At 33.9% G+C, this 18,813-nt stretch overlaps 2 protein-coding genes across 2 annotated transcripts in view; one reads left to right on the forward strand and one right to left on the reverse strand.

The window, feature by feature from the left end:
- The window catches only part of LOC142334647 (small ubiquitin-related modifier 2-like), a 442,392-nt gene extending 427,658 nt beyond the window's left edge, over positions 1-14,734 (reverse strand). Inside the window, exon 1 of the mRNA XM_075382850.1 lies at positions 14,725-14,734. The gene's annotated coding sequence lies outside the window, so the exon portion shown is untranslated. The remainder of the gene's footprint in view (positions 1-14,724) is intronic.
- Positions 1-18,511, forward strand: part of LOC142334978 (protein C-mannosyl-transferase DPY19L3-like) — a 29,250-nt gene extending 10,739 nt beyond the window's left edge. Inside the window, 3 exon segments of the mRNA XM_075383305.1 lie at positions 6,276-6,524; positions 13,082-13,293; positions 17,895-18,511. Coding sequence (XP_075239420.1) covers positions 6,276-6,524; positions 13,082-13,293; positions 17,895-18,502 — 1,069 coding nt within the window. The 3' untranslated portion in view covers positions 18,503-18,511.
- Positions 18,512-18,813: the final 302 nt, after the last annotated feature.

The following is an 18,813-nucleotide window of genomic DNA, read 5'->3' on the forward strand; positions in this document are numbered from 1 at the left end:
TTTAATTTTAAAGGAAATGAATTCAGTTTCAGGCAGGTAAAAAGAAGAGAAATATACATAGTTTTTGACAAACTACCAACCCAAAAATCAGCAGTACCAAAAATTATATACCATCCTGGGCACTAAAAGATTGTAAGTTGTCCATTGGAACCCATTTACAGTTTGCTATTAACGAGTGTATAAACGCAAACACATTCCGTGATATTTTAAAAGAAGCCTATGTCACTCCCATCTATAAGAAAGGCGACAGGCATAACCCTGAAAATTATCGATCAATTTCGGTCCTTACCACATCAGCAAAATTTTTTGGAAAATTTCTCTTGGAGCAAACTTTGGGACATTTAGATATGAATAAAACAATTAACAAAAACCAATTTGCTTTCCAAAAACAAAAGTTGTGTCTTCATACAATAATTGCCCTGACAGAGAAAATAAATCAATACGTTGAAGACAAATATATAGTCTTAACAATCTGTTTGGATTTGGCAGAAGCTTTTAATTTAATTTACTTTGCAGTTTTCATAAAAAAATTGAAAAATATGGTTTTGGAGATAACGCAATAATCATATTGAATTCGTCTCTAATTAGCAGGAAACATTGTGTTAAAAAAGGAATAGTTGAATCCGACTGGACAATTATAAATTACGGTGTTCCCAAAAGGAATGTATTAGGACCACTAAAATTCATGCTTTATGTAAATGACTTCGGTGAGGAAATAGGGAAAAGTTCGAATGTTTTACAATTTGCAGATGACACAGCAATTTTATGTCAAGAAAAAATGAACAATTTTCAGAAGCAAAGGTTAAAAAAATATTGATGGAAACTGAACAATAAATGAAACAAAAACAAGTTAACTCTAAATGACGGGAAAACAGAAATAATGGTTTTCGAAAATGAAAAATTACCAATTGTCCGTTGCGTTGAATTTAAAAGTCATTCATTGAAATCAACAGATGAATGCAGATACTTAGTTGTTATTCTTGACAAAAAGTTGACATACCAAAAACAAACTAATAATGTGATCAGCAAAATGGCTTTAGCTATCAGATCAATTTATTTGGTACGCAATTAAATACCTTTATGGGCTCGAAAAAATCTCTTTATATCGCTTGTTTTATCTAGCATTTAGAATTTAGTGCGATCTTTTTTTTAAAGTTTGCCATCCTGCTCAATTGACAGAATAAACAAACAAATTTGATGGAGCATAAAAGTTTGCTTTTTACGAACAAAATATGACAGTGCTCAAAAATTTCTTCTTGAAAATAAAAAAAACTTCCCGCAGAATTTTAAATAGCCAAAACTTCAATAATTAGTCTTTTTGATATTGTCCAACAAGCCATTGTCAAACATACAAGACCAAAAGAAATTCAGATTAATCGGAGACATTGCAAATAACTTAAAACATCGTACACATGATTTTTCGCTCACAACAAAATGTAATGTAAATCAAAATGGACTCCAAATTCAATTATAAGAAACTTCGTTTGGAAATGGAATAAACTTCCAAGAGCTCTGAGAAATAAAGTCAGAGAAAAAATGTTAGGAAGACTTAAAGGAAGAGATGCAAAAAAGACACGAACGAGTTCCAATGGACGAAAAATTGAAGGCTTTAAAGTTTATTTTTATAAATTAATTCACGAAAACTAGACACTGAACCTTAGTTTTTTTAATGGTAATTCAAGAGAAAGATGTAGTATGTTTGATTTATAATGTTACAACATGTAACTTTAACCGTGGGTTTATTCCAATTTCGGCTCGTTTTCGTGTTTTAGATCTCTTTCATTAATTTTTGCCCAAATTCGGATGAAAACTGCTAAAATTAGTTATAATTGTTATCGATTGTGTATGATTAAGGTCAATTTTACTTCCAATTTTTGAGAGAAGGTTCTAGAAGTGAAATTTTGTCGGCATGTTGATTAAAAGAATGGTTGTTTTACCAAAAAGTGAAATTCTGTAAAAATAATTTTGGACGACAAAATATACAAAGTTAGAATTGCCGCAAATCATTACTTTTGGTATACTTTTGTGAATTTGGGCTGCTGGTCAGGCCAGAATTTTTCAGGTTTTAGTGTTGATTGAGTTTCAGGACTTGTTCTGCAATCTCTTTCCTAAGACCTCTAACACCTTTTCGAATTTTTGATGTCATTGAGAAATGAAACTGCAGTAGAGATTAGTGTTAGGCCGAAGTATTAATGAAAAAAAATGAAATAGTTAAAACTATTGACACTGCTTTTAAGTAAAACAAAAAAAATAGTGTTCGAGCAAATAATAAATTGGTATTAAGGGAGAATTTTGTTTTACGTTTGGCATGTTGGCTTCCAATTCCGCTTTTGCTTCTCTCCGGATTGGCAAGTGCTTGTGAGGTTCTAAGAGTTGATAGTTGCTATTGTTTGAATAAATTAATAGCTTACTAACAGACTTTCTTTTAAATCCTTTGTTTTTCATTCAACGTGAATTAGTGAATTTTGTGGTTTTGAGGGCATTTGCTTTATTTTGTTGTCTTGATACCAAGTTCACTATTGACAAGTTTTAATTTTAGTCTCCCATTGACGTTCTTTATAGAAACATTTCTAACTGATCTATGCAAGTTTTCAAAAACTATCTTAAGGTTTTTATCTTTTTTAACTTTACTGTTGCGCATTTTCAGCGATTCTTCAATTTGTCTATAAGTTTTCAAGTTTTTAACATTTCTGTTTCAAGAGGTTTTTGAGCTTTTACTATTTTGTTGTCCTTTGGCTTTTCTGTTTTTTGATTTGATTAACTTCTATTTTTGACCCTTAATATACTTTTAAGGAAAATGATGAAAAATTTACACATACTGAAGAACAATGTAAAAATTTTCATCCTCTTCAGGCACGAATCTCATGGAGCTCCTAAAGAGTTCAGAATTCTATTGTGATTTGTTGTAAGATATCAGCGAAAGTTAATGACAGAGACCAATTTTTTTTTAAACCCTTTCATTGATCTTCCTTTTTAATTTACTGTTTTTCAATTAGCGCAACATCGTTTCTGTTGCTTAGTGGAATCAGTAAACAAAATTTTGGAGCCCCTAACGAAACAAACTAATAAGTTAGGAAAAACGGGTTCATCTGCTGACTTGTTTTAAAAATTTTGTTGCCTCAACTATCACAAGATTTGATATTTGCATCATTCTGTCTGATTGGATGAGAGGAAAGATGTTGTTGAACGTTTGAAGACCTTTAGCATACATTCAGTCTACACGGTGTTAGCTGTGACAAGGTTATATGCAGATTTTAACGTCACCGATTATTCATTATCCTGTCTAATTCTTTTTGCTAACTGTCATGATAAAGTAAACGTGAATTTTTAGTATTAGTATTAATATTAAATTGATTGTCCTCTAATTGAGAATGGCGTGTTAGCCGAGAATTAAGGTGTATGGTTCACACGCCAATGATTGAGATTTCAAACCCCAGCATCCGTGAAGCTGTCTGTGTGAGGATGAGCTCTTACTTAACCATAGCTTAAGGTTCACCATAGCTTGACCAGTGTTGGGAGCAATAATGGTACCACGTGAAAGTTTCAGACGCAAAAAGTGGCTAGAGTCGCCAAAAAGAGCAATGCTGCTCATAAAAATCTCAATCTGAAATGTGGGGAATAATAAGAAAAAAGGACAGCTGAGAACAGGCCACTGTAGGCCTAATGCACTTCCGCACTCAGGAACCACAATTATTTTTTTTTATTGTTGACCATATTGAATCATAAAAAACTGAACCAATTTGGAAAATTTTTGAACACTTTGAGGCTGTCGGTTGCCAATGTTCAGTTTTATTTTCTCCTACTATTTTGTTCCTATCTTAGGTCAATGGAGGCCATCAGCGGCTATTTTCCTTAATATACCGGCTATATTGTGATTGATCGTTTTCTTGTTATTTAAAATTGATGAAACAGAGTTAAATTGAGATAAAGTTTGGTTCAGCCTAAAAAAATGAAAAAAAACTTCTATTTTGAATCTGTTATTATTCATTTACAGATTTTGCGGTTAAGTGGTCACTATTTTTTGATAAGGGGACTAAAGTATAATTCATCCGCAAGTCAACTAAACTGGTTACAAAGAATTTATGTTCTTACAATCAAAGTACACTAATATACATGATTTGAAGCTTGTATCGTATAAGGGTCATTTAAGGTGTACAAATAGAGTTCTATCTGATGTTTTTTATTAACGCTCAAAAAAATGAGCTTATTTTTCTTTCTACTTTTCAATGTTTTATACGGTTCGTGTGTTTAAGTATTGACTGATGAGTAGTATTTTCTGCTCAGAGAGGATGAGGAAGTCTTCAGATCTTTACTTAAATTTTTACGCGATTTTTCAAGCGTTTTTCTCACACTGTTATTCATTTTATGGTTTGGATTGAAAACATTTCATTTACAATTTTTGCGGTCAAGAGTGTTCAGTTCCAATCTTCTCCTTTCTTTTACAAGAGATCAAAAATTATCATAAAAGAATTGAAAAATTGTGAAACGTCGCTGCTTTTCCTAAAAATATCGGTGTCACAATTATTCAATTCTAATTTTTTTTGGGCAATTAATAACCAATAGAGTGGAGCACGGTAAGGAGTTATAGAAAGCAAAAATTTTGAAGAGGTAGAAAGTTTCAAAAGAGAATGCACTTCCATTTCTCATTTTTTTAGGACTTTGACCGTGGTTTGGAGGCAATTCAAACAGACAACCGAACTGAGTTTGGGCGTACAATTAACATAATAGAGAGATTCAACGTATTTCAAGAGATTGCAGTGGCTAGAGCCTACCTGACATTTGTGGGACACTCTGCTCTCAAGTCACTCCATCCAATCATGTTTTACGTCAGAGTTCTGTTCACAATACAGTCCCTACTCTCTCTTAGTTTGATCAGTTCAGCTTATGTTGTCTCTCAGTCATTTATTGGTGAGTTTGAAATTGAGTAATTGCATTTTTACTAGTTCAAATCTGGTTGATAAATCTGAGCTGGCCTCTAGCTCATACCGACTGGCTACTTTGTTCGATCTTGCCAGATTAAGGGTAATCTTATAAAAATGCCAAAAATACAAGATGCATCTGTTGTCCCGCATTGTCTGATGGTGTTATCTTGAACGATTTTTCAAGAGGCCTAGTCAAAAAGACTTAATCTGGCAAAAAGTTAATCAAATCTAATATTTTTTACAATACGATTAAGCTTTGGTCAGAAAAACTTCAGAAAGCATTAGGTCTGACGCCCTTAAAAAAACATATTGTTGAAAACAAAGGAGCAGCCGTGCCAATTTTAAACAGCTCTAAGTCGTTTCAACAAAATGAATTTGTTTTTCTTCAAACTATTACCAGTACGGGGATAAAATTGAGAAACCAAAATAATTTTAGCACCTAAAAAGCTTTCCTTCGGGTCTTGCTTGCATCAATTTTCTATATTCCAAGAAATATTGTTAAGTGATGATATTTCTTCTGTTTATCTTTTGCAGAAATCAATTGTAAATATTTCATTTCAGGCTCACTAATCTGCGCGTCATTGGTCATAATCAACATCTCTGACGTCACTAGAGCTGACCAATCACCCGCATTGCGTGAAAACTGGGCAACACCTTTTTATTTCCTTTTTATACTATGTTGCATCGCGATTTACAATCCAAGAAAATCAAAGATGAAAAAAGTTATTTTGTTATATGTTCCTATATTGCCTGTTCCCTGTTTTGTCTATTTTGGCAGTTCAACCAATTCGTTTTGATGCTTACGTCACTGGCACTTTTCGGCGCAGCTCTTATTGATATACTTCCAAAACGTGAAACAGTTCTGCTGTTATGGATAGAGTGGGTTTCGCTTATGACCTGTTCAATGGCACAGTTTGGAAATAAATTTATATGGGTCTCGATTCCAATTAGTTTCATTCCGATTGCAACGTTTGTATTGATCACGTTTGGCGATATGGCCCCGAGAATTCGTTACTTTTCTCTGAAGTGCATACTGGCTGTGTTCGCTATTGCTGTCACAATTTCATCAACAGTGTTTTCCAGGTAATTTTCTATATATAATTGTTTTTGAACACACTCTATAACTTTGTTGTCTCTAACTTCAACAATATCAAATATTTTGTTAACAGAAGTTTTCATCATTAACCACAACTCGGCACAAAAAATTAATCAATTGTCAACGATCTCAACAATCATAGAAAAAGTATTTCAAAGATTAAGTTTGTTTTTTTTGTGCTTTACAAAATTTATGATCTCAAGGAAACGGACTGATATAACGAAAAAAACTCATGCAATGGTCTCTTTTTTATTTAGCTTACAATTGAAGATGTACCTGAATGTCGAGGAAGGCAACCACATTGTTAAATTCCTCTACTACAAATTGTTCACGTGGGACCCAAACGTCCTCAGAACTGACTTCGACTCAAACCTCTATCTATGTGAGCGCATCTTCACTCTGTTGCCAATTGAGATCATCCAACACCTGGTCACTACTGGACTTTTGGCTCCTTATGCCGCAGGATCACTTGTTATGATAGGTCTTCTTATCATATCTTTGAAAAGGCAAGTAATGTCTGCTTCTCCTGCCAAATTTGGAATCATTTTTTTCCACTGTAAAACGTTAACAGAACTAGTGCGACGGCGATCAAGAACCAATTTTGAAGAAGTAAAATGAACTGTTGATTTCATAGTCACACTGGGGCAGTTATCTGTAAATACTCTTATCTGCAAGACTGCAGTATGATTATGCATCATTTTGCAAGAGTTTTGTAAGATTTTTAGCATCTGACCACTCTGCAACAAAATTTGCAAATAAGGTGATAAATTTTTGGATTAATTTATGTGACTCCAATTAAACTATTTTTTTTTTGATGTTATAATCTACTGTAATTGGACAACGAGCTCTTTATGAGCCGAACACCTTTAGTTGGGGGGACTACATGCTCAACTGCTTTTTTTCAGTCAAATTTTGCCGATCGATGTATTTGACGTTTAAAGAAACGAGCAATATCATTTTAAAGAGCGTTTAAAAATTAGATTTGAAGATTTAAAAAAATTGTCTTTTCTGAGGAGTTATCGAGGTTTAAATTTTGTGTAAATTGAAAAGTGAAAACAAAAGTGAAAACAAAAAAGAGGACAAAAAATGGCTATCACAAGAGCTGCTCAGTCTCATTAATGACAAGCATCGTGTGTTCAATGAATGGATAAAAGATCCTAACCAAGAGCTCTTTAACAGCTACAAAGTACTGAGAAACAATGTTAGTAAAAAATTACGTCAAGCATCTGACGATTATACGAAACAATTTTTCGAGAATCACCCAACTTCAGAAGAACAATGAAAAATTATTAAAAATAAATTTAACTCAAACAAACAGACAGAAGAAAACTGCACAGCTGAAAGAGGGCAATAACGTAATATCAGATAAAAAAGCATTGCTAACTGTTTGAATAATTGTTTTGCCCGTCTTGGACTTTACAAGGGTGAAGTAGTTGCTCCTAAGTTGCCTTCTTTTAATTTTAAAGGAAATGAATTCAGTTTCAGGCAGGTAAAAAGAAGAGAAATATACATAGTTTTTGACAAACTACCAACCCAAAAATCAGCAGTACCAAAAATTATATACCATCCTGGGCACTAAAAGATTGTAAGTTGTCCATTGGAACCCATTTACAGTTTGCTATTAACGAGTGTATAAACGCAAACACATTCCGTGATATTTTAAAAGAAGCCTATGTCACTCCCATCTATAAGAAAGGCGACAGGCATAACCCTGAAAATTATCGATCAATTTCGGTCCTTACCACATCAGCAAAATTTTTTGGAAAATTTCTCTTGGAGCAAACTTTGGGACATTTAGATATGAATAAAACAATTAACAAAAACCAATTTGCTTTCCAAAAACAAAAGTTGTGTCTTCATACAATAATTGCCCTGACAGAGAAAATAAATCAATACGTTGAAGACAAATATATAGTCTTAACAATCTGTTTGGATTTGGCAGAAGCTTTTAATTTAATTTACTTTGCAGTTTTCATAAAAAAATTGAAAAATATGGTTTTGGAGATAACGCAATAATCATATTGAATTCGTCTCTAATTAGCAGGAAACATTGTGTTAAAAAAGGAATAGTTGAATCCGACTGGACAATTATAAATCACGGTGTTCCCAAAAGGAATGTATTAGGACCACTAAAATTCATGCTTTATGTAAATGACTTCGGTGAGGAAATAGGGAAAAGTTCGAATGTTTTACAATTTGCAGATGACACAGCAATTTTATGTCAAGAAAAAATGAACAATTTTCAGAAGCAAAGGTTAAAAAAATATTGATGGAAACTGAACAATAAATGAAACAAAAACAAGTTAACTCTAAATGACGGGAAAACAGAAATAATGGTTTTCGAAAATGAAAAATTACCAATTGTCCGTTGCGTTGAATTTAAAAGTCATTCATTGAAATCAACAGATGAATGCAGATACTTAGTTGTTATTCTTGACAAAAAGTTGACATACCAAAAACAAACTAATAATGTGATCAGCAAAATGGCTTTAGCTATCAGATCAATTTATTTGGTACGCAATTAAATACCTTTAAGGGCTCGAAAAAATCTCTTTATATCGCTTGTTTTATCTAGCATTTAGAATTTAGTGCGATCTTTTTTTTAAAGTTTGCCATCCTGCTCAATTGACAGAATAAACAAACAAATTTGATGGAGCATAAAAGTTTGCTTTTTACGAACAAAATATGACAGTGCTCAAAAGTTTCTTCTTGAAAATAAAAAAAACTTCCCGCAGAATTTTAAATAGCCAAAACTTCAATAATTAGTCTTTTTGATATTGTCCAACAAGCCATTGTCAAACATACAAGACCAAAAGAAATTCAGATTAATCGGAGACATTGCAAATAACTTAAAACATCGTACACATGATTTTTCGCTCACAACAAAATGTAATGTAAATCAAAATGGACTCCAAATTCAATTATAAGAAACTTCGTTTGGAAATGGAATAAACTTCCAAGAGCTCTGAGAAATAAAGTCAGAGAAAAAATGTTAGGAAGACTTAAAGGAAGAGATGCATAAAAGACACGAACGAGTTCCAATGGACGAAAAATTGAAGGCTTTAAAGTTTATTTTTATAAATTAATTCACGAAAACTAGACACTGAACCTTAGTTTTTTTAATGGTAATTCAAGAGAAAGATGTAGTATGTTTGATTTATAATGTTACAACATGTAACTTTAACCGTGGGTTTATTCCAATTTCGGCTCGTTTTTGTGTTTTAGATCTCTCATTAATTTTTGCTCAAATTCGGATGAAAACTGCTAAAATTAGTTATAATTGTTATCGATTGTGTATGATTAAGGTCAATTTTACTTCCAATTTTTGAGAGAAGGTTCTAGAAGTGAAATTTTGTCGGCATGTTGATTAAAAGAATGGTTGTTTTACCAAAAAGTGAAATTCTGTAAAAATAATTTTGGACGACAAAATATACAAAGTTAGAATTGCCGCAAATCATTACTTTTGGTATACTTTTGTGAATTTGGGCTGCTGGTCAGGCCAGAATTTTTCAGGTTTTAGTGTTGATTGAGTTTCAGGACTTGTTCTGCAATCTCTTTCCTAAGACCTCTAACACCTTTTCGAATTTTTGATGTCATTGAGAAATGAAACTGCAGTAGAGATTAGTGTTAGGCCGAAGTATTAATGAAAAAAAATGAAATAGTTAAAACTATTGACACTGCTTTTAAGTAAAACAAAAAAAATAGTGTTCGAGCAAATAATAAATTGGTATTAAGGGAGAATTTTGTTTTACGTTTGGCATGTTGGCTTCCAATTCCGCTTTTGCTTCTCTCCGGATTGGCAAGTGCTTGTGAGGTTCTAAGAGTTGATAGTTGCTATTGTTTGAATAAATTAATAGCTTACTAACAGATTTTCTTTTAAATCCTTTGTTTTTCATTCAACGTGAATTAGTGAATTTTGTGGTTTTGAGGGCATTTGCTTTATTTTGTTGTCTTGATACCAAGTTCACTATTGACAAGTTTTAATTTTAGTCTCCCATTGACGTTCTTTATAGAAACATTTCTAACTGATCTATGCAAGTTTTCAAAAACTATCTTAAGGTTTTTATCTTTTTTAACTTTACTGTTGCGCATTTTCAGCGATTCTTCAATTTGTCTATAAGTTTTCAAGTTTTTAACATTTCTGTTTCAAGAGGTTTTTGAGCTTTTACTATTTTGTTGTCCTTTGGCTTTTCTGTTTTTTGATTTGATTAACTTCTATTTTTGACCCTTAATATACTTTTAAGGAAAATGATGAAAAATTTACACATACTGAAGAAAAATGTAAAAATTTTCATCCTCTTCAGGCACGAATCTCATGGAGCTCCTAAAGAGTTCAGAATTCTATTGTGATTTGGTGTAAGATATCAGCGAAAGTTAATGACAGAGACCAATTTTTTTTTAAACCCTTTCATTGATCTTCCTTTTTAATTTACTGTTTTTCAATTAGCGCAACATCGTTTCTGTTGCTTAGTGGAATCAGTAAACAAAATTTTGGAGCCCCTAACGAAAAAAACTAATAAGTTAGGAAAAACGGGTTCATCTGCTGACTTGTTTTAAAAATTTTGTTGCCTCAACTATCACAAGATTTGATATTTGCATCATTCTGTCTGATTGGATGAGAGCAAAGATGTTGTTGAACGTTTGAAGACCTTTAGCATACATTCAGTCTACACGGTGTTAGCTGTGACAAGGTTATATGCAGATTTTAACGTCACCGATTATTCATTATCCTGTCTAATTCTTTTTGCTAACTGTCATGATAAAGTAAACGTGAATTTTTAGTTTTGCACCTACTTGCTTTTTTGTTGAATTCAAACTCAATCTCATTTTTGACAGATCCCATTGGCCCTTTGAAAAACAAACAAAATTATCTAGGATTTCCTGCTGTGATTTTCAGTTTTACGTTTTTGTCATTACGTAATCTTATTATAAATATTAGTGAAAAAAGTGTCTAGTAAAATTTTTTGTCTTTTTGTTTTTTATGGCTTAGTTTGAATAATGAAAAGTTCAACAAGTTTTCTTTTAGCGGAAACTTAGAAAACTTTTTGTTGTCTACAGTTGATTAATTTACGATTTTATGACAATATCGATATGCAGTCTTATAAAATTTTAATGATTTGCATGAGGCTGTAGTTCTTTATGTTGTCCTGTCAAATAGTTTTAATCGAAAAAAGTGTAATTAGCTCTGTTGCGAAATTAACTTGATTGTATTTATTGAGAATCGATTGGTTTTTACAGCATTGGTCTTATTTGTTTACATTGAAAATTAGTGACTGTTTGAGTTTCACCAGTTTTTGAATTTTCTTTAATGTCATGTGTTACAGTCTCGTTAATGACATATCAACTAAGCCTTCTAATGAGGCTTTAAAGATGAGTTTTTTTTGTTTTATGCCATATTGAACAACTTTGAGGATGTTCTTTTGTCTCAAAAAAAGACATTTGTCTTTGACATTCCTCTATGTCCAGTGTTCCTGGTGTTTTCATGTTAGTCTCTGTAATGACAAGTCTCCCTGACTTTTAAAATCAATTTGTCTACAAAAGAATATATGAAAACCTGTAAAACTTTTATAGACGGAGTCATCACTGATTCTCTCAAATATGGGGATAATTTTGTTTGAATTTTTTTAAATGTTCAACTTTGCCTGTTTTGGTATACGTTTTTTTTAACCACAGAAAATTATTCTACTAAACATGATAGTGAGTCGTTTTGTTTATTTGATTCAATTTCAGGACCTGCCTTGTTGTGTTTTTGAATGTTCATTTTCTGCAATTACTGTTGCCAACATCTGATTTTGCGCCAACAAGTCAAAGAGTGACTTTTTGGTGACATATATCTGTTAAAAGCTGAAATTTTGCGCCGACAAAGTCAGACATTAGCTCGAATAAAATGTTTTTTAAATTAGAACATAAACCCTTGGTCTAATCGTAGAGTATGCATATGCTTTACCAATATCTCCTTAGTCCTGACGACTTTTTGACTCAAATGAAAAGATCATAAAATAGTTTTGAAAAGTTTTCTTGCAAAATTGAGAACAACAATTAACAAAAATTATTTTCAATCAAAGAAAAGTTATCTGGCGTTTCATGCTTGACTGTGATCATCTATGATCAGAAATTGCTTTGCTTTCAGTGATTCCTTGTACTCCTGTCAATAGGAAGAATTTTTTAAAAATGTACTTCTTCAACTAAGTTTTTGGAAAAAACGAAAATACTTGAAATGAAAAACTTCAAGATTTTTTGTTCAAAATCCATTTGACGATAAAAAAAATTAAGGATCACAGCTAAAGATAACTGTTTATTCTTTTGACAAAATAAAAATTTTAATTGGAACATGACCTTAGGAACAATGAAGACCGTAAAGACGACAAAAACAAAAAGAGATCAGGCCACTTAACTGTTTGCTTCATTTGTATAATTCACAGAGAAAGGCCAACATCTTTCAAGGTTGGTAAACACTGATTCTTGCTTGCGCCTTATCTCTAAACACTGCACGGGATCACATTCGAGGATTTTTATTGGTATCTAAAAAAATGTGTCAGGCATTTTTTTTATTTTTGAAAATAACTCATAAATCAATCATTTAATTTATTAAATTTATTATTGAAATCTATTTTGGCGTCACTCTAAATTCATAATTTGGCGTGACTCTAAATTCTTCTAATTCTCCTAAATTCTCTAAATTCTCCTAATTTCTCCTCGGAAAGCTAGTTTTCAACATTGTTTTTTATATAAATAGTTTGGTTGTCAGAAATAAATTTGACGATTTATAGTATGAGGGCCATAGTGCGACTCAAACCAAAAGGTCTACAAAATGATCTGTTCACCCCTAGGCCTGATCAGACGCCATTTCGGTCTGGTTTGGCCTGAACAGAGGCCAAAGTCTAGATATTGATCACAAGTAGCACGAAAGTCCGGAAAAGAGTCGAACAAAAGTCTGGACCATTAGCACAAATTTAAATTTTGGTACGAGATTGCGCTTTAAAATAGTTTCATGATCGGTTTGGTTCGGTGTTTCCGTTTTTAGCGGATTTCAGCTTGGTGTTAAATTTTGTAATGTATTTAGGAACTGGCGTGACCGTGAGCCGGACGAATGGCAGAGTTTCAATTTGAAGAACAGGCCCGAGCTGGTATGTCTCTTCTCAGTGAGTTGTGTGTTGGGAGTGCTGGCTCTGTCAGCTGCCAGATTCAAGTTCCTCTGGGTTGCTTCAATGTGTCCACTCGCTTCTGTTTACTTAACAGACAAACGACTGTTTGCATTCATCCATTCCAAAACAGGTATTGTCTTTTGTTTATAATATAGTCAAAGTTATAATACCGCTTTCTTCGCAGGGTTTTCTCCTCATTTTTCATAAGAAATTGTGCAAATTTTCCTGAAATTCATAAGCTTGATAACAAAACTGGTAGAACAGGATGTATTATACTTGCTTCAGTAATGCAATTCGATGTCTTCGCTGCTCGCAAGATCATAGTGTTAAAGAATGCACTGTTGCCAAAGAAAATGCCAAATGCTCAAACTGTGGCGGTACTCAGGCGACTGTTTATCGAGGCTGTCCAGCATATCAGCATAAGTTAGCAGAGGCCTCAAATAAGATAAATGAGGATAAATTCTCAGCCGTAGCTAATAAACTGCATTCTCAAGCAAAGACTGATCTAACTCCATCACCTGAAAAAATTGCTGTTCTAGTAGCTGAAGTTTTGAGTAAAAAACGAACAGTTCTTAACACTATGTCCTACAGTGACATAATAAATATTGTTTCTAACAGCGCCTCACGTATCTTCAATGAAAAAATTGACGGCCAAAGAATACATGACAGCGTAAAAAGCACAAATACAGCTACTGTTATTTCAATTCAAACAAACAATTTGCCAAACAGCCAAAACTTTTTGCAAAATGGATCAGCTCAAGGTTTTGCAATGGAACTGTCGCCGACTAAACAAAAAAAATAAATGATTTTGTTTTCAACAGAAGACTAAATAGATGTAATTTGTTTGAATGAAGTTATGATCTGGAAAAAAAAACAACCCCCCCCCCCTCAACAACTACATCGTTGCAACGGAAACTTGCATTAACGGTCATCATGGCTCTGCTATCTTAGTGAAGAACAGCACTGCTATCAAGCTAATAGAACCAGTAGAAAAAGAAACTGATAGCAATGGAAGAACACTATAAACACTTAAAATTTGCCATAAGTTGCCCTCTTTCAATGATTTTTGGATAATAACTGCTTACAATTCCCCTTGAAAGCCGCTGTTGACAGATAAAATATTTTCAGGAAAGTTAAAAAATGTGTGGCGACTTCAATGCTCCCCACCATGAACTAAACTGCTCATTTGATTCTGAAAATGGAGAAAATCTCCTAATTATTTATGACAAGGGCACTTTTAAACTGCGAAACAACGGTTATCAGACCTATTAGTCGCTTGACGGAAAACGTAAAAATATGTTAAAACTGCACTTTTGCGATAATTCAATTTTTGCGCATTTTAACGATTTTCAAGTATCAGAAGAATTAGCCAGCGATCACAAGTTTACAATTACGACAATGAACCTAAGAAAAGGTGAAATTTTTCAACTGAAATCAAAAATCAACAACAAACAGTTTAGAGAACATGCAAAAAAATTACACAGATCATCAAATATATGGCTAGTGAAGTATCCAGAAAAGAAGTATCCAGAATTAAGTCAGTTTAGCACCAGTTTAATTGATTTAATAAGCAAATCTTTGGAAGACTCCTGCATTAACAAAAAAGAGTTCCCCTACAGTGTTGAGACGCAAAAACGCAAAATCTGATAAAACTGAAGAGAAAAATGCAAAGAGAGCTCAAAATAGCAGTTGGCGATCACTATACCTCTTTAAGAACGGAGATAAATTATCTACAGAAAAAAATTAAACGATCAATGATGCGATCAGAAGAAACAAAAAGGGGCAAAGGTCTTCGAAAAAGCATGTGATAAGGGTAGAAAAGGCTTCTGGAAAGCAATAAAAAATAACTAATAAAAACGAGCCCAAATAAAAATCTGCAGAAAAGCCAAAACTATTCAACAAAGATTGCGTGGCGGTCAACGACAAAAAGAAAAGTGAAATGTACAAATAGCTGCTAAAGAACACAATGAAAAATCACCAAACGGAATCATCAATAATTTCTAAACTCTGTGACAATACTGAAAATGAAACAGAAGCAAGAATAATTACAAATGAACATACTGAACAACTTGGCATTGTAGTTAAAACGACAAAATTTGATGAAATCCTGAAAGAGACGAGAAAAACATGCCCTGGGTGGACAAAATTTACTACAAAATCCTTGAAGAATTACCTAAAAATGTTAAAGTCCTTGCCTGTCTTCTCATATCTAGCTCCATAACCAACTCGTATGTTCCAGTTAACTGGAAAGAATCCCAGATAATAATGATACCAAAACAATACAAAGACCGATCGAATGCTGAAATCTACCGACCAATTAGTCTTACAAATTGTATAGGCAAAATATGTGAAACTGTTGTGAAAAATATCGTTATGGAATATTGTTAAAGCCAAAATATATTCGGCGAGACTCAGAGTGCTTACAGGAAACAGCGCTGCACCACTGACATCCTCATTAAACTCACTCAGCACGTCAGTGAAGCCTTTCAGTGGTCCCAAATGGTTGGTTTCATATGCTTGGATGTCGAAAAAGCGTTCGATGCTGTATGGCGCCTAGGAATGGTGCACAAATTAAACTCGATAGGGCTAAAGAATTCAGTCATAAGATAGATAAATTCATTCTTATCGCAAAGCAACGTGTTCGTGAAGATAAACTCAACTGTCAGTGACAGTTTCAGACCGACAGCTGGATTACCTCAGGGGAGCGTAATTGCTTCCATTCTCTTCCTCATTAACTTCAGTGGTTTGCCGGAAGTAAAAGCCCAGGTCTCACAGTTCGCTGACGACTTTGCTCTCTAATATAGGTCAACATCCCCCAAATTAATCCAAAAACATCTCCAATTATTTCTCAATAGTCTAATTATTGGTGCGACTCATTGAAAAATTAAAATTAACCCAAATAAAACTCATTACCTGATCTTTAAAAACACCTCCAGGAAAGATTATTCTCTAGAGCTGAACATAAAAGAAGACAAGTTCGATACAATTCTTGGGTTTCATTCTTACTCCACACCTTAAGTGGAATGAACATTGCAAAGGTTTAATACGAAGAGCGAACAGCAAGCTATTTCAACTCTGGAAGCTTAGTAACCTAAACGTTAACGAAGAAAGCCTAATTTTGGTTTACAATTCTTGGACCAGACCACTAATTCTGTACTCAAATGCTTGCTGACTGGATCAATCGCATGCCTCTATAAATAAAATACAAAACGTTCAAAACTGAGCTCTACGATTTTGCCCTCGAAAACCAAGATGGTAACAGTCTAAGAACTCCACGAAGAGGCAAACATGAAGTCAGTCAGAGAAATTCAGATTAAACTGGCCAACGGTTATATTGAACGGGCAATCAAACACACCATACTGTCTGACCGTCTGTATCAGAGCTTATATATAAGAAACGACAGTGCCCGCTCATCTCTTGCAAAAACACTCTTGATCAACTAATTACTAAATCTTATAGCCGCATACAAAATAGACTAGTAGCTAGGATGACTGCTCGGAATAGTGATCAACCAAACAAAACGATAATCAATCCCAGTTTAATCCCGGAAACTCAATACCAAGGATCATCGTCTCTCAAACAACAGAAATGGTCGCAATGACAGAATAAAAAAGCAAAAACTGAGAGCGCAAAAAGGAAAACTCAGGAAACAGGAAAAAAAGTACAACAACAAACAGGAAAACAGAGTGACAGATAGTGCAAATGAAAAACTTGCAGTCGGAAAACCAAAAGTAGCTGTCAAATGACACAGTTGCAAAGAGCACAAAGATAGCTTAATAAAGTAAACACAACAACGGTTCGAGTCCAACTCCAGAAATTTTATATTTTTTTTTCTTGAGGCGTTTCCTCCATCCAATAAACTGCATCAAATTTCTAACGTTTTGAAGCAGAGGAAAGTGGCGCAGTTGTCATCAAAGCGTGAATTAATAACGAAAGAACGAACGTTTGTTTTCTCCGACCGGTGTTCGAGTCCAGCTGAGTTGTCTCCAACTTTCCTTATTATAAATACTTTTCTCCCGCTATAGTAACAAAATGAAGAACAACAGAAAAATCAGACGTGTTAAGAGTATTCCGCCAACCGCTCGCCTAGTCAATTCAGGGCCAAATACAACTCAGTCTTTGTCATTCTGTGTCCATCTTATTCAATTGTCTTCATCTGTTAGGCCAGCCGCTCGCCTAGTCATTTCGGGGCAGAACAGACCACAGCTGTCATCAATATCTCTATGCGTAGTTTTTGACCAACATTTATGCCTTCTTTTGATGCCTCTAATTTCTAAATTATTGATGACTATTTTAATATTTTTTTATATTCCTTAACACTCCACTGATTTAAAAAACAAACGTCTGTGAGATTAAACAAAAATATTCACTCTTGTGCTGCGCGTGGTTTGGTTTCAGCGTTTTTATGGTTTAGGTTAGCGTAGCACTTTTTTTAATCAATTTTTTAATTCTGTCACTTTTATATTAATACATTTTCAAGTCAGAAACAACGCTTAATTTAACACCGCTTTTAACAACGATTAATTTAACACCGCATATTTACAAACCATGTGATTTCGCCGCTTTTATCATTTCAGCCCCTAAGAAAGCAGACGGCATTATAAGCTAATTGATGGTTCTATTTGAAGTCCCACTGGCCGAGAGGCACCTGTTGATTGTACCACGCCATATATGTGCTTAATCCGAAATATATTCTCAGGTATACCTTGAACGTCTGAATGAATATTTAGGTGTCAATTGGAACCCTGTCAGAATCCTAACTGGTGCTCTGTTTTGCGGCTATGTGATAGGCTACAATTATCAGCCAATCGTATCGCGCGTGAATACGTTCACAGAATTTTATGACCCCGACACTGTTGAAATGATCAACTTCCTGAATAAAGAAACACCGAAAACTTCTGTTTTCACAGCTACAATGCAAGTTTGTGCCATGATCAAACTCGGAACCGGTCGAGCAATCACAAACCATCCTCATTACGAAAACGAATGGCTCCGAAAACGAACCAGAAACGCGTATCAGATCTACTCAAAGCTTCCAGCCAATCAGATTCATTCAATTCTGAAAAGCATGGGCACAACACATATCGTGCTAGAAAGCAGTGTTTGCTTCCAAAGAGGAAAAGATTCACAATGCAAGACAAAAGGGGTGATAGATTTGCATAACGGGCACATGCCAGACAATCTGCCCAAAGAAATAGAAGCAAGCAACCCAGGTCTAATCAAGATGAGAACAAAGAGAATGTGCGAAGAGCTCATTGGAGGCCCAAATACATATCACAAGAAACTATTTAGACTCGTGTTCCAAAACAAAACATTTTCCATTTTTCGTCTGTTGTAAACAATACTCAACTGGGAGAAATTAGTTCAGTCACAGCAAACGAGTACATTGATAATTGCTTTCCACTTGAAATAAACAAAATGTCTTTAAAAATCATAACCGTTGTTACTAAAAAATTCGCATACATGCAGTTCTGACTGAAGTTGCTCCTTTTATTAAGAAGATTTGATGGCCACTGAGCGAAGCGTTTCCTGCCCAGCTGAAAATATTGTTTTTTGAAGTGTTTTTAGATTTTGTCAACTTAATTGGACATCAGAATTTCTAATCTTGGTAATGTAGTTTGCTCTCCGATTCTTTTCCTTGATTTCTCG

This window comes from Convolutriloba macropyga, chromosome 2 (genome assembly GCF_964194025.1).
Source record: "Convolutriloba macropyga chromosome 2, txConMacr16.3, whole genome shotgun sequence".
Classification (NCBI taxonomy): domain Eukaryota; kingdom Metazoa; phylum Xenacoelomorpha; order Acoela; family Convolutidae; genus Convolutriloba; species Convolutriloba macropyga.